This window comes from Amblyomma mixtum, chromosome 2, assembly GCF_055824585.1.
Source record: "Amblyomma mixtum isolate Tamu chromosome 2, ASM5582458v1, whole genome shotgun sequence".
NCBI lineage: Eukaryota > Metazoa > Arthropoda > Arachnida > Ixodida > Ixodidae > Amblyomma > Amblyomma mixtum.
The window spans coordinates 64,653,258-64,678,445 of NC_143013.1; the positions used below are offsets into that span (position 1 = coordinate 64,653,258).

General features: G+C 42.8%; 1 protein-coding gene and 2 non-coding genes across 3 annotated transcripts; all 3 read left to right on the plus strand.

Annotated features, from left to right (window-relative positions):
* Positions 1-24,298, plus strand: LOC149359572 (uncharacterized). The gene is made up of 7 exons (XM_089569079.1): positions 1-139; positions 696-811; positions 2,292-2,373; positions 16,214-16,281; positions 17,333-17,414; positions 23,247-23,372; positions 23,961-24,298. Exons 1-6 carry the CDS (start codon positions 94-96, stop codon positions 23,276-23,278), a joined length of 426 nt encoding a protein of 141 aa, XP_089425205.1. The 5' UTR covers positions 1-93; the 3' UTR covers positions 23,279-23,372; positions 23,961-24,298.
* Positions 6,153-6,224, plus strand: TRNAT-CGU (transfer RNA threonine (anticodon CGU)). Its single transcript has one exon. It is a non-coding gene; the product is annotated as a tRNA-Thr (tRNA).
* TRNAT-CGU (transfer RNA threonine (anticodon CGU)) lies at positions 6,647-6,718 on the plus strand. The gene has a single exon. It is a non-coding gene; the product is annotated as a tRNA-Thr (tRNA).
* Positions 24,299-25,188: the final 890 nt, after the last annotated feature.

Consider the following 25,188-nt stretch of genomic DNA (forward strand, 5'->3'; position numbering starts at 1 on the left):
CGACCGGACATTGGAGCGCCGCCCCAACGTCCGGGACGTGAAATAAAAAGACTGTGCCGCATCGTAAGTTTGCATTCCCCTCTTGTGACAGCAATGAAGCACTTCGCGGTCATCCTTGCAGTCTTTCTGCTGTGCACAGGCAAGTAAAGAGTGCTTCATCTAAGTAAACTAGGAAATGTTTAGTTCCGTTACATTGGCATTTTTGCGAAAGCATTTACTACAACAGACTAACTGCTGCCGTCCCTGTTAGTGATGAGGCTTCTTGCTATCGCCACTTTTCAAGAATTCGTATACAAACGAAAGTTTCAGATATCGTTAATTATAATGCAGCATTCGTTCGACAGAAAGTTGCAATTTTTAAGACGTGTTTTCTTGTAAGGTATTCTCAACTACTGGAAGCGAAATTTCCCATTGCCTAAAGGTAATGAAATTTGCGTCAGTAAAACAATACCGGTTACAAGAAGTTTCTGTGACACCGCTGAGGTCTCTACTATGATATTTTACTTCTTTATTTATCGTGTCTTACATGCGTCAGTGGGCATTTCGATTTAAGTGTGAAGGAAAATTATTCTTCCGCGCCTGTTTTAAGCAAACATGTCTGTCGAACAAAGGCAATTTACTGGCTCTCAGGGCGAGAGGTTACATTTATCTGCGCCGCTTGGAACAATGATAATGAAAGTGATGACTACCTGCAGTGGTCCTAATGGAGGCGCGAAAACTGTCGGAAAGAGCATTGCCCAAACTGGGAGATCTGCTGCGAAGAATCCAGCCTGTGCAAACCGGCGGTGGTGCTCGACGACCTCGTTGCGGCGTAAGTGGGGGAGAAAAAATACGCGGTGTGAGGAGGTGCGAGAAATACCATGGATATGTATATGCCAAAAATACAGCCTCATAAATACATGGAGAAACTGCTACAGCGCATGCGTTTTCGGCCTTGAGCGGTGCCCTAGAGAGTTGTGAGATCATTTAGTTCCTTAGACTACCAGCCAATCAATTGGCTCGTATGGCTCGTTCACCTCCTCGAAGGCACTCTGGAGACAAGGACTGCTAACACACATCACTCACAGTTGTCTAATGTTATTTCAGGCGCTTCTCAAACCACATACTTGCGGAAATCAGTGCTTTTAAGCTGTGCCTGTGAATTAGCAGCACGATTACAAAATTTAAGTTGTTCGGTGGCGACTTTGCCTTTCGTACACTTCGAATGTTAGAAACACATGTGGCATTAAAAAAATATGATAATTGCAGCTCCGTATTAGGACGACGAAATGCCGCACTGCACTTGAGCTCGGGTAACGTTGAAAAGCATATTCCTAATAACTAAGCATAAGATGCCATTATAGCGTTTTCATAGAACGTTATTAGAAATATTTTGGCGCCCACTTTGTCATTATGAAGAGCTACTCACGATAATCAAGTTTAGTTCCGCTCTCCTTTTGGGGTACCTCTAGGGTGGTTTTGTATAGTGTATGTTGGTACATATAACAAGAATTGCAAAAAATGCCTTTGCTTTGTACTCAGTTCTTGGGCGCTGTTCAAGCACCAACAATGTGGTGGCATGAAGACATAAGTCGCTGTCGTACTGACATCTTAAAAATAAATTTTCTCAAAAGATAAATTCAAGAGCCGCCCATGACGATATCTTTAAATTGCTTACAAATTGGTGGAGCAGCGAAAACCTGACATCTGCCTTTCGACAGTACTCGGAGCATAATTTCAGTCCTAAGAAATGATAAAGCCGTAAACGAATAAAAATACAACTACTGGAAATCCAGTCACTATAGTTCCAAAAGCAACTATCGAAATATTTTAAGCTTTTGTGACAACGTTCACATCCTAGCTAAAAAACAAGACCGCCTTTCCAAACTGTATCACAGCCCTTGCCAAAAGCTTGGAATTCAAGTAGTTTGCTTTCTAGTCACATCATTTGGCTCGTAATCCATCCCCAGTGTTCCAAATAGCCGGAAAGTAATAGTACGGCTGTTACCGCACTCTCTAATGGCTACCACATCTATAAACGCTACAGAAGGCCCACTAAGCAAACCCCCGGCCTCTAAACTTTTAAGAAAGGCTGTATGCATATAGTATAGCCAGGCACTGGCAGCAGTAAAACTGCAGATTGTCTCTACGTTCAGTTTTAACATACTTCCAACCGTCTTTCAAAATCGCATAACAATAAAACTCTGGAGCCCCAGTTAGTGCGTAGTTGAGCTCAAAAATTCACTTTTTTTGCACACGCTTTCTTTCGTGTATGTGGGAATTCGTCAGCACCACACCTTTTTGTTTTCCAGGACCAGTTCTGTCGCCCTGGTCAGCGCTGTGTTAGGCTTCCATTCACCTGCTTCAGACGTCCCTGCACTTCGCGTTCTCGATGTGAGTATCAGGGCAAAACGAAGTTAACGTAGTAGAACTTTCTGACGGGTTAGTTGGTACATCGTCTTGAAAGAATGTCGTACGCCAAAAAAAAAAAGACGAAACAGGAAGGAAAACACAGAACAGGAAAGAGGCGCTATTCTGTGTTTTGTTTTCCTGTTTCGTCCTTTTTTTTGGCGTACGACATTCTTTCAAGACGAAGTTAACGGTACGAGGACAGTTATTTAGTGCAACTAAATCAAGCACCAACTCATTAGTAACCTAAGCCTTTCTTCTCACATCGTCCTGCTAAATAATTAAGGCCAGAAATATCAGTAGATGACCGAGGACTACGAATGCAAAGCGCAACTACAGGAATAAAATTAAAATGAAGAAAATAAAGTTAAGGGTGAGTATTCTAACAGAATTCTGTACTCTAAGAAAAGTACTCCGAGACAATTCTAGCAATTAAAAGTAGTGTTTTGCTAAAGTATCGGCTACATAGGAGCTACGCCAAAGAAAAAAAAAGATGAAAACCGGTATTGGCTTAAATATGGATGCAGAGGCAAAGCATTGGCCCCAAGTACACGAGGACTTCGGTTCGAATCCCTGTGCAGCGCAATTCTCAATCAGCTAAAAATATTACAGTGCCCATGAAACTCAGTAATCAGGCCTGGGTTCCGGCCTGATGCCAGATACCAGAGCCAAAAACACGCCCTCTCAACATTGCAAACACCATACAGATAAGGTTAACTTATCGAGGCATCTTTGAATACTCTTGCTCTCTGGCGATTTCGCAGTCTTGCATAAGACTGAGCGGTGTGCAGAAAAATTTATTGTTGAGGACAAGGAGTGGGAGGGGTGGGGGGTGGGGGGGGGGGGAGGGTGAGGCAGGTATTTAAGGGAAACAAAGAACGCTTAGAGTCCCAGTAAGCTTTCGTGCCAAGCAGGGAGACACGATCTCGCCAATGCTATTCACCGCCTGCTTACAGGAGGTATTTCCGAGGCTTAGTTTAGAAAGAGTTGCGGAAAAGAGGTAATGGAGTATACCTAAGTAGTTTGCGATTCGCTGAGGACATTGCCTTGCTAAGTCACTCAGGACATAAACTGCAAAACCAATGAATTAGACAGGCAGAGCAGACCGGTGGGGCTAAAAATTAACATGCAGAAAACCAAAGTAATGTTGAACAGTCCAGCAAGGGAACAGCAGTTCGCAATTGGTAGTGAGGTGCTGGAAGTAGTAAGAGAATATGTCTACTTATGGCAGGTAGTAATCGCAATCCGGATCATGAGAGGGCAATAACTAGAAGAATAAAAATGTGGTGGAGCGCATATGGTAGGTTCTCTCAGATCATAAATGGCAGTTTACCAATATCCCTCAAGAGGAAAGTATACAACAGCTGTACCTTACCTTTACTCACTATGGGGCAGAAACGTGGAGGCTAACAAAGAGGGTTAAACTTACGTTAAGGATAACGCAGCGAGCTGTAGAAATAAAAACGATAGGTGTAACGTTGAGAAATCGGAAGCGTGCTGAGTGGGTGATGGGTCAAAGCAGGTTAATGACATCCTAGTCGAAATAGAGTAAGAAATGGGCTTGGGCAGGGCATGTAATGCGAAGGCAAGATAACCGCTGGTTCTTAAGGGTAATGGAGTGGATTCCAAGAGAAGGCAAGCGTAGCGGGGGGCGACAGAGAGTTATGGGGGCGGATGAGACTAAGAAGTTTGCTGGGATACGGTGGGCGCAACTGGCAAATGAGAGGGTTAATAGGAGAGGCATGGGAGAGACCTTTTCCCAGCAGTGGATGATGATGGTAATGAATCCAACAGGCAGATAGATGTGCGGTGAAAAAAAATTGGTACCTCACAGATAAGTGATGAATTTATTTTGACGGCTCTATCTTCAGGAGCAAGCGAGAAATAGATACCTTGTGGAATGCGTCTTAAGATCAGTGAATAAGGCATGAATATCTTCTGAGGCGTGCAGGTTACGACTGCCATCATGAATTCAAATGGTCGTTTTTCAGAACATAACATGTCACACATTCCTGGACGAACATTTCGAATATTGGAATAATGTAAGGCACTGTTATTGAAGTACTAAAGGCAATGGTTCATTCTTGTAATGTGTAGCAAAACTTTTTTAATTTTCCACCGCTTGCATCTAGCAGTTAGGACAACCTTAGAAAACCAATGGGAACGTTACTGACATTAATAAAAAAGTTAATATAAAAAATGCAATCCTGTTGACGGAAGATCGGAGGATGTATTAATTGTTATAGGGAAATCTGACGATATATAAAAAACTGCGTTGATAAATTCTTTTCCGTTGAAAAATGTTTTTGTACAGAATTGGTGGGTGTCATTCTCCCGGAATCAACGCTGGTTTACGAAGGTCACATCTTTATAATAATAATAATCATCATCATCAGCCTGCCTACACCCACTGCCGGACAAAGGCCTCTCCAGTATTTCTCCAATTAACCATGTCCTGCGCCAGCTGCTGGGACCCTATCCCTGCAAACTTCTTAATCTCCTCAGGCCACCTAATTTTCTGCCGCCCACTGCTCTGCTTTTCTTCTCTTGTAATCCAGTCTGTCACTTTCAGGGCCCATCGGTTATTTTGCCTTCGCATTACATGCACTGCCCAAAGCCCATTTCTTCCTCTTTATTTCGGCTAAGGTTTTCATTAGCCCCTGTTTGATCCTGGACCCACTCCGGCCTCTTCCTGTCTTTAACTTTACACCTATCATTTTTCCTTCCGTAGCTCGCTGCGCTGTATACAACTTAAGTTGAATCCTTTACGTTAGCCTGAACGTTTTTTACCGCATAGACGAGTACGGGTAAGATCCAACTGATAGTTACTTTTGTCTTGAGGGAGGTACCACTTCCGGTACCTCGCTACTAACTGTAAAATGCTGTTCCATTCAGAGGCTCTTGAACATTACTTTGGTTTTCCGCAGATTAATATTTAGAACCACAGTACTGCTCTGCCTGTCTCATTGGTCATGTTTTGCAGTTCATCAATGTGGTATATATTATTTTCAGTAGATAATTTGCCCCAAAATCTTACTAATATTTGTTAGAGAGATAGGATGGTAGGTAAATAGTAAATAACGATCCCCACTTTTAAACCTAAAAACGATTCTGCTGATTTTTTCATTGAGCTGAAAAACGTCTGTCGGTTTGTTATTGATTAACCAGGTTTGTCAGTATAAGAGTATCGTGTTATAGCTATTAAGCAAACAAGGGAAGGGGATGAGGGGCTCGTTATAAATATGACAGAAGCCAACAGCCACAGAAACCAAGGGGCACAGGGGATTTTTTTTTTAAGTTATTTATTTTGTGGTGTTGATCAATTTAGAATATTACTGAATATGTTATCGTTTTTAAAGATAACTGATTAGAAAAGCAGAAGAAAAAACAACCACCTGCCGCCGGTGGGATCCGAACCCACGACCTCACCGAACCCACGAAAAAAAAAAAAAATCCCCTGTGCCCCTTGGTTTCTGTGGCTGTTGGCTTCTGTCATATTTATAACGAGCCCCTCATCCCCTTCCCTTGTTTGCTTAATTGCTTAGCGAGGGCCTCGATTCTGGCAGCCTTGACGCCTTAGGAAGCATAAGAGGGTTCTCACGCAGCTTCCACCCTCTCCGTTCGATGACGTTCTACGTCACACCTGCGGTAACTCAGGACGTTCTACGTCCGCCGCTTGTGAACGTGGGTGGCGCTGATGAACACTCTCAAGGTTAGGTTACTTGTAAACATAAATACCCCCGAAAGCAGAAGAATTGACAGCCGCCGCCGTAGCTCAGAGGTAGAGCACCGGACGCGTAATTCGGAGGTCGTGGGTTCGGATCCCACCGGCGGCAGGTGGTTGTTTTTTCTTCTGCTTTTCTAATCAGTTATCTTTAAAAACGATAACATATTCAGTAATATTCTAAATTGATCAACACCACAAAATAAATAACTTAAAAAAAAAATCCCCTGTGCCCCTTGGTTTCTGTGGCTGTTGGCTTCTGTCATATTTATAACGAGCCCCTCATCCCCTTCCCTTGTTTGCTTAATTGCTTAGCGAGGGCCTCGATTCTGGCAGCCTTGACGCCTTAGGAAGCATAAGAGGGTTCTCACGCAGCTTCCACCCTCTCCGTTCGATGACGTTCTACGTCACACCTGCGGTAACTCAGGACGTTCTACGTCCGCCGCTTGTGAACGTGGGTGGCGCTGATGAACACTCTCAAGGTTAGGTTACTTGTAAACATAAATACCCCCGAAAGCAGAAGAATTGACAGCCGCCGCCGTAGCTCAGAGGTAGAGCACCGGACGCGTAATTCGGAGGTCGTGGGTTCGGATCCCACCGGCGGCAGGTGGTTGTTTTTTCTTCTGCTTTTCTAATCAGTTATCTTTAAAAACGATAACATATTCAGTAATATTCTAAATTGATCAACACCACAAAATAAATAACTTAAAAAAAAAATCCCCTGTGCCCCTTGGTTTCTGTGGCTGTTGGCTTGTGTTATAGCTATGTTTAGGAGCTGCACAGAGAATCACTAAGAGGACGGTTTGAGGCAAGATTTCATTTGCCTGCCTTGCAGATATAGGGCTAAGAAGACGAGAGAAGTGTGTGGATTGAATTTTGATCAGTTAGAAAATTCGTAAAAAAATACATTGAACCGGTTTACAAAAGAGGCAGGAATATGACCACATATACATCATCCGTAAAGCAAGGGAATGTGCTAATAATATACGAGGGGCTATACGATAAATAGAATTTCTTAGGAGATTTAAAAGCTTGGGTGGATGCTTGTCAATGTATGGGAGTTTTTTATATCATTAACACACGCCTGATTTCGGTGCATTACGGCAGGCAGTAACCGCTGGCCCGAACTACGAGAATGAAATAACTAGGAGTACAAGAATGAGGTGCAGTGAATTGGGCGAGCATTCTGAGGTCATTATTAGCAGCTTACCATTCCCCCTCAAGGACCATGTCTACAACAGTTGTCTCTTGAAAGTAATTCAGTTGTAGGCTAACGAAAAGACTTACAGTGATATGGAAAGTTATCGCAATTTGAACGTCAAGGCATATGAATTTGCTGACGAAATTAATTTAGAGCAGTTTTGCGATCACTGACAGTTACTAACCTTATCGCTACACACTCCATTAAAAGAATAACTGCTTTAATTGAGAAACCCCCTGTATTAACGACGCCGTTTTCTCGTTTGGCAAGGCCGAAATGAGACGCTTCCTGCATCCGCTAACGCATCCGGAAACTCACAAAAGTGGGCCAAGTTGCGGAATATTGTCTTTCGAAAAGCATTGCTCTATTTGTACCTTTCATTGTTTTTTTTGTGTGGGAAGGGGAGAGATCGAAGAAAAGAGGGATATCTAAGTTAGAAAGCTCGTTCAATAAATCCCAACCATGTCTACACGAGCTACCAGTTGTCACTTACGTTCGTAGGACATTCCAATTTAAAATTACTCTTACTTTCTAACAAGCGCCTTGAGTTGACGCATTCCTTCATCGTATTCGGATAGATACAGGTGATACGCCTAAGTTCCTGCATCCAACCGTATTTGTGAACGCTGTAATGTGTACATTGGAATGTTTTTGAAGGGATGACGTGAAACTCTTGATTGAAAATCTTAGATACGATATCGAGCGCCATGTATTGCAAGAGCATCTTCATCGCATTTCAGGGTCAGCGTTAATGGCTTGGAAACGCCTCGGTCATTGATACAATATTCGAATGTAGAACAAGAGCTTTACGTGAGCTTAAAAAGTTTGTGTGGAAAACAATGTTTTTCAATAAATATTGTTTTTTAGAATGTTGAATTCATGTGTCTTCAAGCTACGCACGGAGCAAGCCGCGTATATTCATTTTCTTATGTGTTTTCAGAAAGCTATATTAGTAGCAGTGTGCAAAAGAACGGATGCGTTAAAAATGTATGGCATTATCATTGTTCTGGTGCGATTTTATTTACATCTGTTTTAATTGTAGTTATGTTTTTAAATAATTTTATTGGATTAAGAACAGCAAGCCTTTAGGACATTCGCAGCCATTCCTAAGCCGTCTGCATTTTTTTTAATACTTTTCTCACTTGGCCAGCCTAGGTAAATGAAGGTTATTCCCTTCCATATTGAAGAGAATTGAAGTTTTAATTTGTGTTTCTAACTTGAGTTGATTTGTGTCTATACGCATTATAACATGCATATGTTCTTTACTATTTGCAGGCATATAAACCAGCGCCCTAAACCAACATCGGTTCTGATAACGGATTCCAGCCTTTGTAGCTCTTGCTCGCTACCTAATAAAATCCCCGAAGGACGATAATATGCGTGGCTTTCTTGGACATACGAAATGTTTTGTATTAGTAACATATTATTCCAGATCACCAGAAATAAAACAATTTTTTATTTTTTCTTATTCTATTTCCGTCATATATGCTGAAGGGAGAGGGCAGGGTGGAGCATTATTGCAATCGTAGCTGCCAGAACAGTGGTGAGTAGACAAACAACAGTGGATAATTTTCTGCAAAAATGTATACGTGACTACTCGGTTACCCATATCATCCACGCAAACAGTGTAAGTAGTTGTTTGTTTATTTCAACGTTCAATTTGTCATTTATTTGGGTAATTTTTCTTCATTTCATTAAGAAAGTACTTACCTGTAATGGATTAAAACTGTATTCTCACCAAAGCCATCCTTTTAAAGTCATCAAATTAAATTCTTCATATTCAAGGTCAGATTTCTACTGCAATGCGATGTTCTGTGACCCGAAAACAACACATGAGTGACTTCCTTCCCGTCATATTAGCGGTTCCTCTTTATCGTTCCTTGTACTGTAGAGGGAAAAGCAAAGAAGTCTGAAATAAGAGTTAAAAGTATGCCAGACCGATCGTAAGCAAAAACATGTTGTTTCCTTTTGCATACCGGTACATGGCCTATTAAATAATGGTTGAGAGAAAAAGGCTTGTTTGGTCCATGGTCGTTTCACTGCCTAATATGCTTTAAACTGGAAACCATAGATCACATTTTTCTTGACTGCTGGGACGCAGTATTTCACTGGAACATTTTGCAGCGGGCTATAAAAAGGACATGTCAGGCACGCTGCGGTTTAAGGTTTCTAAATGGCGATAATTCTATAAAAGGGGGTGTGCCGTGCGACTTATTCATGTTGGACTGCCGCCACAGTGCATGGAAAACGAGAATTGTTATAAGACAGACTGTTGTCGATGCTCGTTCAACGAGAGATCATTTCATCCAAAGTGTGACGAAAAACTTTAATTAGAATACTATACTGTGCTCGTCTTCTTGAGTGCAGCCCTCAGTCCAGGGCGCCAAGTGTAGCCGAGATCTTGCAGGCCTACCAGGGCAGCTGTCACTGGTCTTGCGGGTTCGTGCCAATCAGAGCGGTCTGAAGAAGGGCTCTCGGTGCATGGCCACGTTTGCCATCGCTATTTTCTCGGCACGCTCGACATTGAGCCGACGCTGGTCGGTCGGCTCCATGACTGACTGGGCATCTTCCCAAAAGGAAAGGGTGGGTAGGGTTATGGATCGGATGCCGCCGAGTGGTACTGTGCAGGCACAAACGGAATGATACAACGTAGGCAAATATTCTTCACAGTACGGGAATTTGTCCGGGTAGACGGGGGGGAAGAACAAGTGTTTCTGATATAGGCTAGGATACGTGTGAGTTTGAAGTTTACGCCATGTCGCAGCTTTGGCCTTGGTCAGTGTTCGGTGCAGTTGTGGCAGTGTTCTTATTTGTGTGTGGTAATATTCTGTGATGTGAGTGTAAGTGTGCAGAACCATGAAGGCGCTTTATGTGTCTGCTTCCTACTCCGCTCCCGGACATATCCTTACGCTTGCCGTTGAAGCTTTTTGTGTGGAGAACATGATTCGAGCATACAGGTCGATTTACAACAAACGCGTGCGGAAGAGACTGTACTTTCGAGATTCTGTCACACCTATATCTTATATTAGATATAAGCTTATATCTAATAGTTTTGGGGGCGGAGACTGTCGCCACCTCATGGCGTGATTTAGGTGTTCAGTGATCCTGTAAGCCAGTTATGAGCCTTTCCTTTCCAGAATCCAACGGAGGGTTTAGAGTGCATGTAACAACACTGGGAACTCGACCAATTTGCCTTGTGCAAGCGGACTCTGGAGTACATGAAGTATGCTGGGAACGCGATCTAACTAAATACCGCAAGCGGAAGAAGACTGAGTATGCACTTGAGTGTACAGACCCCAGAAGGCCTGCAAGACGCCCAACTGGGCTGTCGCCTGTGAAAAGTCAAAACGCGCCTGCCACTCCAGGCTTTTCGCCAGCTAATGCCAATCAGCTTTCGAAGAATGATGTGGCAGCCGCTCAGATTAAACCTACTAATTATTTGTTTTTGTAATAAAGGGGATTTGGTGTAGCTACCTCATTCCTTTGTAAGTATTTCTTGCTTGCTGTTTGATTGGAGGCCCGCTTACCGCTCCTAAGAACCAGTTCAGCAAGTGCGAAGCATAGTAGTTCGCTATGCACCAGCGCCTCATTGGGCATAGCACTAGGACGCTATTCCCTATAGGCGATAGTTTTATAATTGGGCATTGATCTATAAATTCCAATTTGTGGTACCCAGCTTTCTCTTCCCTTCAAAGCGTGCACTGGTTTAGCTCCCTTTAGATAGTTGTCAGCTTATCACGCTTTCTAGTCGTAATTGAAAAAGAGCTTCGACTCTTAAGTTTGATTGTACTCTATTGTATTTTGTTCTAAGTTTGTTCATATTGTATTGAAATCACAAAACGTGCACGGTTCTATTCTGCTTCCATCATAACAAAGTTGTAGGTACTTTTTTTTGCTCATAATCATTTGATCGGATAGTTTTTCGTCCGTTCTACTGCCTGCTATCTTCCCACGCTTGCACGATATCTCGCAATGTTGTGCTTAAAGAAACGCGACGGGCTAGTTCTACCAGCCTTCGCAACGTGCTGCTGCACATAAAGTACGCGCACAAGATAAAACGTTGTTTCACAAACCCTTTGACTTACTTCGGACTCTGGTTGTATTCGGGAGTAGCCGTTCGACCGAACTTAGAAATAGCCTACCTCCCTATTATCACTGATGCACATTATGCTGGAAGCACATGTTTTCAACATCATTTACGCGACATGGAGGACGCGAATTTGAAATTCAATGAGAAATGAGCCTCGCTTCCATTAAAAGACTAGAAGAGACGAGGAGGCGGCTATCTTCCTAATGCAGATAAAATAGGGCTCGCTTACGAGCTGGGTAGTTAAGGCGACACGCGCCTAGATAGAGGAAACAGCCGACCATCTCCTTGTTTACATCTGACACGTGCGAGCCACGAGACGTGATTCCCCTTGAGATAAATGCGTGTAGTGGCAATATGAGCGTATTACACGCTGGTATTTCGCACTAGTGACGTCACCTTCTGACTTGGGGTGTGGTTGCCAGTCTGTTTCTTGTTTTCGGACTGTCGCGGAAGGTAAGCGCGAAAGGGCTTCACGGAGGAGGCAATCTTCTCTTTCTTTGTCGCGCGTCTAAACGCGGCTGGGGGGGCTCGATCGGTCGGCGGGTGTGCCGTCTGAACATCCGGTCGATTAAATAAAAGCAGTGAATCTTTCCTTGACTCCGTGTAGTCCCTCTGTGTCACGAAGCACACTGCAATGAAGAACTCAGCAGGCCTATTGGCTATGCTTCTGCTTTCAGCAGGTGAGTCTCAAGCTATTATTCGTTCGTGGAATCAAAATTGCTCCCGACATTTTATTCTTTTTTTTTTTGGGGGGGGGGGGAGGGGGGAATGGACCCTTGTCTGAATAGCTGTTTAAAAAATGGGTACTGTTTAAAGAAGCAGTTAATAGGGAGAGTAGTATGCCTTGGTGAAGAAGTACGCGGCGAATCGTGCGCCTTGCAAAATCAGAATCTCAAAGAAAGGGGTAATTGACGCGCGGAACTTTTACTCCGAAATTGGAGGTTCCACTCACTCGCTGCTGCACATAAATTTAGTGTTTGCATAGGCTCGGTGAATATGTTTGCATAGGTGAGGCTGACTCTCGCGCTGAAGATTAGCTGCTGCTACAGGCATTTTGAGAAGCGCAAAGCTTCATATGACAAGTAATTAAAAGTGGCTACCGCACTAGATATCGCAGAGTTTCGTAGATTTGGGTTTTGTAAAAATAAATCTGCCGAGTTAGCACTACTCGAACAAAAGGAATATATCCTAACACAGTTTGAAAATAAGGCCTTTGTTATTGGTGTCTTCGTGGACTTCTCGAAGGCATTCGATTTAGTAAACCACAGTGTACTCCTGAAAAACTTGGAGCGTTGTGGTATTCGTGGACTGGCTCAAATGATCCTGAAATCATATCTTTCGCATAGAAAACAGGCTGTAAGCATAGACAATGTGACATCTGAACTAAAACTTGTTACTTCTGGCGTTCCCCAGGGTAGTATATTGGGACCATTACTTTTTAATATGTACCTGAATGATATCTCCAACATTAACTCCGCCGCTAAATTTATTATCTACGCTGACGACACTAGCATCTTCTTTACTGGAAATGATCTTGATCTCCTTGTTCGGGAATGCAATGACACCTTGAGTGAATTACAAAAGTGGTCCGAATCCAGATACATGCGTATAAATGAGAAGAAAACAAAAGCTGTCATATTTCGTCCTAAAAACAAAGTACTTCCTTCCCCCATCGAGATTAAACTAAACTCACGACGTATAGACATAGTTGAACAATTTAAATGCCTTGGAGTAGTTTTCTCTTCCAGCATGTCTTGGGAACACCACACGGACCATATTGTCACGAAACTGGCTCAAATAACCGGAGTCATAAGTCGGCTCAGATACGTCATTCCAAGAACAGTAAAGTTACTCCTCTATAATTCACTTTTCTACTCCTATTTAAACTACTGCCATCTAGTGTGGGGCACAGCTACGGTTAGCTGTCTTCAGCCTATCTACATTTTTCAGAAAAAGTTCCTTCGTCATGTTTACAATGTCCCCTGGGACTCGCCAAGCAAAGATCTCTTTCTACAAAGTGGTGTGCTAAAAATACATAACTTGTATAAATATCGCTTGAGTGTCCGGTTTAAACTCGAAACGCGTAGAAATGTAAACCACATACGTAAACTTGCCGAACTAAATACCCGAGATGCAAGCTACACAACAAGGTATGCGGAGACATGGATAGTCCCGACCCCACGGTTAAACTCGGGTAGAGAACGCCTGCAGTTCACTCTTCCGTCCCTGCTAAACGCGTATATATGTAATAATTTTGACCTTTTCGGTTCGACAAACAGGTCTTTGCGTGCTTTGTATGCTAGCATGTAGAATTTTTGTTTTGTGTGTTTTTTTTCTTTCTCTTTTTTTTTCTTTGCTGTCAATACCTGTGTCCACCCAATGTGAATATTGTGTCAGTATTGTATAATGTTCTTTCGTTTTCTCTTGTACCTGCTCATTATTGTATACTTGTTATCACGCTTTGCAACTGCCTTTGTATTAAAAGCCTTGCTGTCAAGCTGCTGCCAAGCGAAAGGGGGCTGCGGCTTAGTCAAGCTGTCTCTCACAGCTTTTTCTGCGCCTCCGCTGTCTGTATCTTTACAAGGCAGAAATAAAGAATTTGAATTTGAAAATTTGAAAATAAAATCCAAATAAGAGCTTTCTAGGACATTAAACGTATAATAGGAAGGAACTTCGGGACGCGATATTTTATACGAGAGTGTATGCCTTCACTTAACGGTATTTAATTCTTTTGCGTGTACTGAAGTAAACGGCTTTCTTTCCTCTTTAAATGGTGTCGGATTATTCGTATTCAGAATAATTAGCAATTTATGAAGTGTTATTTCAAAGGTAGTAGCTAGAGGCGATTCCAGCGCTTAGTACATGGTACAAGTGGAGGCCACGTGCCACTTTTGGACATCAGAGCAGTACGTATCCTCTTCGAAGATATACCGATTAGCTTCACGACCATTGCTCTTCTATTCCATGCCAACGAAGGTCTCAACATGGCGCTAAGCATGTTAACGGCTGCTGGAGAGAGTACAGTAATCAGTTTGCTCTTTCGGCGTTTTCCCTGATTTTCGTGTTGACAGCGTGCTGCAGGGATGAAAGAATACAAAAAAAGCTGTTAACGTTTTTCACCGCTTCCGTCAATTAAGAACATGGATACAATTTTCTTTTCATAGATACGTTCCAGCCAACCATTTTTTTCCTTCAGCATTTGTTGCTATTCTTTACTTCATATTCATCCGGCGCGACGGCTCAGTGATTATAGCACTCAGATACTGAGCCGGAGAGCCAGGTCTGATCTCTCGATAGACGCAAAACTCAAAGGTGCATTGAAGAGGAATCTGAACTGGTCTTTTTGCCACGGAAACTCAATCTACACGTTCCGAGCATTCTTAGAAACTTCGATTTATTGTCCTGTGTGGCCGATTTCCATAATTAAATCGAATTAACGTCCGGCTCCGTAGTAGTAATCCGTAGTAGCAAATAGTCCGCGCGTATTTAAATTTCTGTGGGCTTATTTTGCAGCTATATTATCTGCGAATGAAACTATTCATTCACGGAAACCTAAAAAACAAAATAAAGCGAAAGCTAAGCCTCCACGCTGCAGGCTGAAAGGCACTCTGAAAGGCTGAAAGGCGTTGGTCGACTCCGCCCACCATACGGGGTGAATTCAAAAAATAAGTGCGTGAGCCGGACGTTAATTCGATTTAATTAGGGAAATCGGCCATACAGGGCAATAAGACGAAGTTTCTAAGAATGCTCGGAACGCGAAGATCGAGTTCCCGTGGCAAAAAGATGAGTTCAGATTTCTTTTCACTGCACCTTTAAAAGGAAACGCAAAACGGAAACACCAAAGCCTCCTGTGCGCCGATCAATGCCAGTGCTTGTTTACGAACCCAAAGCGCTATAAGTTCATCCGAAGTTCTTCAATCATGATGTTCCTTTTAGTCCATGTGTCTATCCGGGGCGTTAAACATCTTCATTTAAAATTTACAACTTTTTTGCAAGACAATAAGGGGAGATTTAGCTATAAACTGGCACAAAATCTAAAAGATATATGTTAATAAATGTTTCTTATATTACATAAGTGAAGCAGAGTTAACTGTTTTAAGTTAACTCTTTTTTTTCTTCTTTTTTTTCTTCTTCGCAATCTTTTCGACTGGAACAAATTACGGTGTTTTATGCTTGACTTAGGGCCAAGTGCGCGAACTTATAGAGATATGCAATTGTCGGTACTGTGCAGAACCAGACAGCGATAGGCGTCACATATCAGGGTTAAGGCGCGGTTCTCTATTCGCAGCGAATGGCCTTGTTTGAAATATTCCACAGCCTGCAACGAGTAACAAAGAAAAAATGATAAGGCTGCAGGTAGAAATATTGCACAGTGCTTGAAGAAAAGTAGTGATGGTAAGTTAACTGCGACCAGTGTTTCTAGCTAGATGTTTGCGCAACTAAATATCTGCCTTTTAAAAGTAGAAAAGATGACCGTCTATATTGAATATCCTATTTTTAAGACTTCTTAAGAGGTGAATATACAAAACCGGCATTATGACTAAACCCGTAAGGTGCCCTTAAACGGTTCTTTAAAAAAAAAAGCGCTCTTTTGTACATTGACTATTTTTTATTGTTTGGATTCTTTCTTTCCGAGATTTCAGCGAGGCAAAAACGTCAAACACTGCAAATGTAAAGAATTAAGTGAAAACCTGATCAATTGTAAAAAAAAAAGAAATGACTTAAACCCGTTCCTGTGCGCGTATTTGACAACTTATAACAGTCATTCCTTCGTTGCTTCTTTCTTCATGTGGACTTAAACATGTCGCAGCGATGGTGGCAGAGGCGCAGCGCTTTACTGGACCAATTTCTGGACTCGGTGGTGGCCGCCGGTGCGGTGTAAGTACATGATTAACCTAAGCATATTTGAGCGCACTGTCCAGCCAAGATGAACCAATCGTAAGTTTCACAGTTTGAAAAAATGTCTTCAGTATTAATCAGTAGAAGTACTTTGGTTTCGACTATATTTACCGAGAAAATGCAACACATACAAATAAAACGTAGCACAATAAATCAGTTTGTGAGAAAATACATGCTGCAATACACATCCATATAAAGTAAGAAGCACATTATGAGCTGACAGTTAGTATTTATCATTTTTAATCACAATATATAAGTTCTTACAGCTTTTGAGATTAGTCATGACTGAAAAGCGCATTTTTCGCTCTATTGTAATGAGGTTTTCTCGGGTGAAATAACTAATTTGATATTTTCAACTTGAATGCAGAAATTATAGCACGGGTTCGTTCTTGTGTGCACTGAGGCTTCCCTTCCACATTGGAGCTGTGGTGTGTCTCTGCTCTCACTGCCTTTCCACGTTTCTGGCAAAAAGTGTACATCTGTGGACAACATGCACAGAGAATCGTCCTTCATGCGAAAGTAATAGTGGATACCGATTTCGCATTTTCAGCTCGCAAAGAACAATCTTACGAGTTATCAGCAGCTCTTGGCATTAAAGCATGGAATGACTTATGGCGTAGAATATCTGAGGTGTAATTTCTACGTGTTTTTTGAAGCCACAATATTAGGCTGTAATCTAAGGTGTAGGCTGCTAATGTTTGTAGGTTGATTTTATACTGGTGTATTAGTAGATACAACAATAACAATTTTTTTTCAATCTCCCTTCAGAAGTGTAACATTCATTAATGAATGTAAAATTCGTTCGAATGGCATTCATGAATGCAGGGAATATAGTTGAGGCGTTTTTCGACCTGGTAACAATCAGATCATCGACATCATTAAATAGTTTATCTAGAAAGCCTGATTTGGAACACCTTGCCGGTTTGCAAGAGAGTTGTGTGCCGAAGCAGCTTGTTTTACTGTTCAAGTGCCAAAAAGAAACAGAGTATGTGTTAGAGCTTGCAGCAATTTTTTCTCATCTGTTTTGTAGCGGGAAGTGTGCCACCCAGGACAATGGTGTGACCAGTTGCCAGTGAAGTGCAGCAGCGGTCCTTGCCCACGGTTTTTTGAATGTAAGTCTGAAGTTAAAAAACACACATCAATAATTTATTTTTCCGCAATCCGTTGTGATCAAGTCCTTATCTGATTTGCTACTGTGTTCTCAGGAATATCGCTGATTGCTAGTTTGCGACGTGAGCGCATATTAAAAGGATAATAACTCAAAGTTTGTATGGTAGATACAGGGCTCTGCATTAAAAATTAATTTATTCATTCCTCTTGTCTCACAGGCTTCAAGGGTCGGATTGTTTTGTAAGGGGGGATTAAATAAATAGGCGCAATTCAGGAGCGTGAGTAACATGAGTTAAAATCCTTATTGATAGTTATTGCTTATCACTGAAAATTGAGACCATTATACAATAGTTAATTATGCATTAGTAATTAGAAAAAAAATGGCCGTTATTTCTGCTTTACAGTCAGCTGGGCCACGGATATCAGCGATTTGTTCTGGAAGACCATTATAGTGATTGATAGCCCGCGTCAAAGCGAAGGAATTAAATGCAAATTTTCAAGCAGAAACGCGAAGGAAGCTTAGAGTGTTCTTTAGACAGAACGAGGTGTGATAAATTTAGGCAAGAGGCACAGTTGAATTATTGGCAACGTAGGCTAACAAACAGGTAAATTATGGTGGTTATTCTCCGTGATGGCAATGTAAAAGGATAGAGGGACGATTTCATGTTTGTTACGCTGAAATGACGGTTCTGATTGCCAGAGAGGAACATTCCGCACGAATTTGAACCAATTCAAGTGTGTAAATAAGCCTGATGAGGTCAACAAATGATTGATTCCTATTCGAGCTGCGGACGTAAGGCAAGATTGCAGGTAGTAAAGGTGGTTCCACGGACATTGAGCTTTAGATGCCACAAGCCATGACGCTTTTGATGTTACTTTTTCTATATAGGTGGAATAGCTGAGGTCACTGAAAAAATGAACATCGAAGCATTTGTATAAACACATGTTCGACACAAAGCTGTTGTTAAGAAACTAACCGAGAGATAGCTTTATTCAGCCGAATAAAATAAATTTGCGCGATAAGCAACAAGCGATTATGCAGTTGAGGTGATTTTCCAGTGTGAAGTGATCTGCATGTGAGCAGACTTCGCAGCAAATGATGTAGTATTCGCGAGTGATCGAATGATTAATTTTACGCTAGGTGGCATATCATTAATGTAGGTGAGAAACTACGAACCCAGAACGCCACCTTAAGGTTCGTCAGGTAGTACACCGCGAAACTTAGATGAGCGACCTAACACTGTGAACTACCTGTGAAATTACAATAAATTCCTGTTTCATGAGGAATTTGGTTAATTTATTACCCCTTACACGAGAGTTTTAGCTATGAGATGTGAATTTGCGATGCAGGGAAAAGTTTTTGAAAAGTTTCAGATAATGTAATCTGTCTGAAATTTCTCGCCCGTATTGTGCAGCCGTTCTTTAGCAAATGAGAGTAAATCATTCTGAAGTGAGAGGCCTTTCTTGAACCCATGCCGTTATCAAAAAAGAAAATATTATTATCTAGCTGCCGCGCAGTGGCGAAACCGGTGATGTGTTTCGCGACATCGCATGGGACGGATGTGAACGGCATAGGGCGCCAAGTGTGCATGTTTTTGTCGCAAGATTTGGAAATATGATAATTATAGCAATTTTTCTATTCCTTGAAACTTCTCCAGTTGTCAGAGACAGAGGTAAAATTTGAGAGAGAATATTACTTCAGTTGGTGAAAGTGTTTCCGCGAAATTTTGTATTTTGACCAACAATACTGCAGGCACATGATGTCTTGAAATAGTTATTGAATGATTCTATAAAAATGACACTAACTTTAATGGGGCTCAGGTATTGGTAATCTACACCGGCTAATGGTGCGATTGTGCAATAGTATTCGTGCGTGAGCACTGAAGCAAAAATGTTACTGAAAGCAAGCCAGCATTCTTCTTGAATCACTGGAGTACAGGTGTCTTTAAACAAGGAAATAAAAAGCGGAGTGTCAAGGGGGCCTATCGATTTCCAAGTCCTAACACGAGAGCGTTAATATCCCCATGCGAGAAAATACTGTCAGGCGTCGGCTTCGGTGTTGGCTTCGGAGTTGGCATGCGATTGAAGCATCGCAGCCGGAGCGACCGGAGCAACCGGAGCAACCGGCCATTTTGGCAACCTAGGTGAGTCACCTAGGTCACGCGACCTTGCGGCGTCATCAAAACCTGCGACTGGATTGTGAGCAAACTGAGTACCATGGCGGGTGGCAATTAAGTTAATTATTGGCCACGAGAGGTTGCTTGGGAATAGTAAACTGGGTCGCCCAAGCACCGCCGGTGGCAGCAGCTGACATCGCAGGGCGGTGGCGCGTCGCTTAACCCCTGCACCGCTGCGCCAGGTGAGGTGTCGGGACTCCCATAAATCAGTGGATGTAAAGTCTCGAATTACTAGTTCCGCATTTATGGGGCAGTAGCTCATTAACGCCACTGTTTCATACCTATAAGGCGGAGCTTAAGTGTCCCCTCCATTTTTTAGGGTTGTGCGTCATAAGCCATTGAATAATACTTGCCAGTAATAATACTTGAAGTTGTTTTTACTGATGGCAATCGAATATTCTTTATGCGCGTTTCCGTGCTTTCGCCATGAAGCGCGGGTGCCTAGCAGGTTGAAAACTTTGAAAAGTTCTTCTTTTTTAGTGCGCGCAACATGGTGTTAAACCTTCGTATAGATGCGTTCGTGCAAAATTAAATCGAAAGTAAATGAAAGCGTAAGAAATCTATCAATTTATGTCTGAGGTAAAGCCGGTTGTCATTGGTTGAACGCCGAGAAAAAGTCGGAAGGTATGTGACAAGGAAAACTTGCAAACTGGGATTAGTGGACTCCAGTCATGGGGTTGCAATCAAATATGCACTTATGTGTAGGCGCACATGTGCATTAATGAAAGGTGACCATATAATTAAGAAGGTTATGATCACTAAATTCATCACAAAAAGCTGTAGGGTTATCATAGTGTGAAACTGACGTGAATACAATGTGTGCTCTAGAAGTACTTTGGTTTGGGCTAGTTGATTCGTAGCAATGCTTGAAACATAAAGCGCAAATGGGACGCGGACAAAAAAGGAACGTGAAGCAACAGGACCGGCGCCTGTCCTGTTGCTTCACGTTCCTTCTTGTCCTCGGCCCATTTGCGCCTTTTCTGTTTCAAACAATGTGTGCGGTATTGCTTCCTCAGGTAGGCTCTTCAGCTAGCTTGACTAATGAGAAATTGAGGCTTAATGGAACGAAACTCATACTTTAACGTGTTGGATACCTTAACTTAGCCCAATAATTCTCAGTATATTTTAGTCGCTAAGAAGGTAAATACGTGTTGTTTGGAAATTTAGCTGGTGTTGCCGCACACTTATCATGCCAATTGAAGACGAATGATTCGGATCTATTTGGTGGCCTGTAATAGACGCCAAGACGATGTTTACATGGTGGCGATGTAATGAAAACTCGATAACTTTCTAACAGGAGGAATATTAACGGGAAAATCATTTTTCCGCAATCGAAACACCACCTCCTCTTCTGTCGCTCCTATCATTTCGGTCGATGGTGAAGTTAATCAGATTAGGCAGGACATCTTCGTCCCAGATTTCTTTATTTAGCGATGTTTTGGATAGTAATGTCCCATTCACGGTTGTTCAGATATGAGCAAACATCAGTGCGTTTTGGGAAGCTGCTGCTTATGTTATCGAAACGTAAACAAAGTTGCGATCGCACAGGATAATTACAATGTGCCATCAATTTGTTTCTGATGGCACGGGTCGCCAAGCTATATCTTACCTATTCTGATGATAATTTTACGGCGCCATCAGTGGCATCGTTCATAACCGCTGTTATATATTCTCAGCTCATCGACAAGAAGCTTGACGAAATGCGAAATCTTTGCGCGCAGCAAACTCTGTTCCTTTCAGCTTGTAATATAACTAGACCATCTCTGGCTTGCCAATTTCCGAGTAGCATTTCTCAACATGGTGCACCCGTTCTATTCTGAATGAATAAATTGTAATGTCAAATTTTACCTTGCATAGGTGACTGACTTTAGCCTCTGCACATGACTACATCGAAGAACAATCATCGCGAATGCCGAAAAGCAGCAAGTTACAGAGTCCCAGCCGGTTTTTTCTAATTATGTAACGCGATTGAATTGTCCTGAATTGGTGAGAGGTACCGTTTGAAAGCCCATCAGCACAACCAGCTGAGGAAGTAGCGTTATTTTTCTAAAGTCTCAAATGTCAGCTTCAAAAACTGGCTGCCTAGAAGACAACTGCGTTAACTGAATTTCCACGCACGCCTACCGGAGCTTCCACCAATTCCATCTTAGCCGGATTCTAGCCTGTGCACAGTCTTCATCACAGCAGCCAGTACGTCTTCAGACTTGAATCTGGGGATAGTTTCCAAGCCGCCAGGAAGAATTGATACTGGGCTGCTTGCAACATATCTTGCAGTTTGTGCACAGTTTCTAGGACAAATAACCACTCTTTATGGTACGACACCATGAACAGGCAGCGATTGTTGCTCCTGAAGAGTCGCTGCCGAATTTTATGGCCGATAGAATTAAAGCAAGTCACTCTTGAATATTTCCATGAGCACCATGCAAACCGGGTGCACGTCTAAACCGACGGCTCAGTGAACCCTATCAGTTCTTAGGGCTCCGTGGTCATCCTCGCAAGGACTACAGAAATTAGAGTTAGGATAGCTCACCAGACTTCTTCGACGGGTGCAGAACTAACTGCTCTTCGTGTCGCCATTGAACACATCAATCAGCAGCGCCCTCAGCAGTAGGCTATTTTCACCGATTCCACAGCTGCCCTCCAAGGCTTACAAGCTGCTCTTCGTTGTGGAGCCCATGAACAACTGGTTGCGGAAATTCGACAACTACATCACACTGCCGTCAATAAAGGACACGACATTATCTACGAACGACTACCGAGGCACAGTGGCATAGCAGGCAATCACCGCGCGGATGAGGCCGCGCGAACTGCTCACCACGACGGCGATTTTGTGTCGATCGCCATTTCGAGATCAGACGCAGCGGGAAGGCTTCGCGCACTTGCGCGGGACATCACGCTTGCCGCGTGGAATTCCGGACAATTTTCCAATTCTCGTTTAAAATCCTTGTACCCATATCTGAAGCTCCGGTTTCCATCCGGCCTACCACGACGTGAAGAAACTTTGCTTTGTCGCCTGTGGCTTGGTGTAGCTTTCACCAACCATTACTCTTTCCTAATCGCTGACTGATAGTCCTGCATGTGCCATTTGCGGGTATGACGAGACTACATCCAACATTTTTTGTTACTGCCCTCCCTACAGTGCCGAAAGGCAGTCTCTCAGCCGTGCGCTCGAGCGTCTAGATCGACTCCCATTGACGGAAATGAAGATTCTCATCCACTGGCCGCGGCGATCGTCGGCGGTGAAGGCCTCCAAGGCACTGCTCTGCTTATTGCTAACTTCTGGCCTGCATGATAGGCTGTGACTTTAACAAACGCTGACTTTTCATAATGACTTCAATTTCTTGCTACTCTCTTTTCTCTTTCATTTTTTTATCCCCTCATCGCTCTCCACCATGTATGGTAGCAAACCGCTTATCCTTCCGGTTAACCTACCTGCCTTTCCTCTTCATCCTCCTCCTCCCCCTTCTTCTTGAAACAAGTTCAATGGTCAAGGTCACTGACCTGTAACAGCACGAAGACGATGCGGCGTCGTGCCCCGAGAGGCGATCGCGGGCAGTAGCCTATATTCGGAGTGGTCGGCGCTGATAGTGGTACACTGGTGGTGGATGACTACGGCTGCCAGCCGAAGAACTGGTTTTCATTCGTATGGTACTGCAGGTAGGGATCCTGCGTCCAGTCCAAGGGGTTGATCCGCGCTTTGAAGAGGGCAGGTGAAGGCCATGTCCAATGCCGACGAGGGTGGTGATGAGCAACGGAGCTGGACAGCCTAGAACAGCACGCAAGGTGAGTGCTCTATACCACTGCGGCCGCATTGCTCTCTTGAATCAAAGGTATTCTTGACTGAAAACTAAACATCGTCTCTCAAGTGTTAGGTGAAAAAAAAGTGAACATTTGGACAAGTGTTAAGGTGGCCTCATATAGTAATTACTCCAATCTTAGAATGCTTACACAACAAGAAGGAAGCCATTAGTTGTCAGCGTCTTCATATATATTGGCCCTTTATTGCACGTGCGACTGTAAAACGCAGAGTAGTGCAATACGATTATATGCCTGATTGTTTGTTTGTTATTGACATTATTCAGCCTAAAAATCTATAACAGGCATTTCACAGGAGCAGCGACAGGAGAGAAGTAGTCCTTAAACGTAATATTTATTGATAATGATATGATAACAGTATTTGAAGCAGGGCTAGAAAGAACACATCATAACCATAATTAAAAAAAGCTAAAGCAAAGAACAAGGAGTAGCCATGATTCCAAATAACTGCAGAAAATTCATCGAGCACACTGTCCTAGCGTAGAACATAACGGCGACTATATATTTATGTTATTCCTCGTTTCTCACCCTGTCCCTTTCTGTTCTTTTTTTCAGGCATGGAAAGTACACAGCAAGTACGAAAAAAATACCTTTCTTTCTGCCTCTTCGATGGATGTTTTTTTTTTCTTTCGGTGAAAATAAAGGACGCACTTGCAGTGAACGGCTCAGCAACGCATGAAAATTAGCATTTTCTTGGCTCCACATGTATTCCATCAACAAAGAAAAAATAAGGTGGAACCGCTTGATTGATGTAGCGGAACTTTGAGGCTTTTTAGTACTGCTTCGAGCATATTTCCCGTTCATTGAACTCTTGCTCTACCCTGATGCAGGATATTGGTTTTGTTCACTCGCTTACTGAAAATTTCTTTACTCTCTTTTATTGTAAAAGTGAATAAGCGTGAGGGTGTAAGCGTAAGCGTGAGTAACAGTGGGAAAACCACGGAAGCGGTGTCTGAACGTTTCTAAGCGTAACCTGACGGCGCTTGTCTTTTGTAGAGATATGCGCGGTGGACCTCCCTTAACATGTCGCATGTCCTTCTGGCACGGCTGTTTCGGCATAAACGCCTCAAGATATTGCTGTTCACTTCCCCTGTGGAAAACTGTCTTGCGCGAGTAAGTTAGGGGATGCGAACCGTTTTATCAGCCAATCTCTATCGCAAATGGCTACCACGCCACAACCTGGTGCCAATGTTCTGCATGTGGTTTTGCGCTGGTAATACGGTTCCCCGAATTTCGAGCACGGCAGGCGTGACGACAAATTTCGAGCTGCGTAGCATCTTGAAAGCTGAGATTGACTAAAGGCTACATATAGGCTTTCAAAGCAACCTTTTCTCTCGCTGCTAAAAATTAGCTAATAAGGAATATGAGCCCTTTATTGTCACAACTAATGCCGGAGGTGCTAACTAAGGTGAAGGTTAAAGGTAACTGTAGTTACTCCGAAAAGCAAAACTAATTTGTTGAAGCTATTGCCGCTTAAAGCTGGGGACGCTACGCTTGGAAGGATGGTAATGATTAATTACTCCATTATTACAATTCTATTATACCTTGGGGGATTCACCTAAACATTCGATATGCAAAAGGATACTTTATTTAGGTAGTCGGCATGTTTAAGCAGGTAATGGCACACCGCAACTGATCAGACCCAGCATTCCTGCAGACGTAGCCCGAACTGGACGTTAAGCCCTCAATTCCAAATTCCCAGCCTATTCACTAGATAAACACTTTTACAATATTTTGAAAAGTTTCTGTATGTCCATTTGGCGTTCTTCGCAAAAGTGGCCGT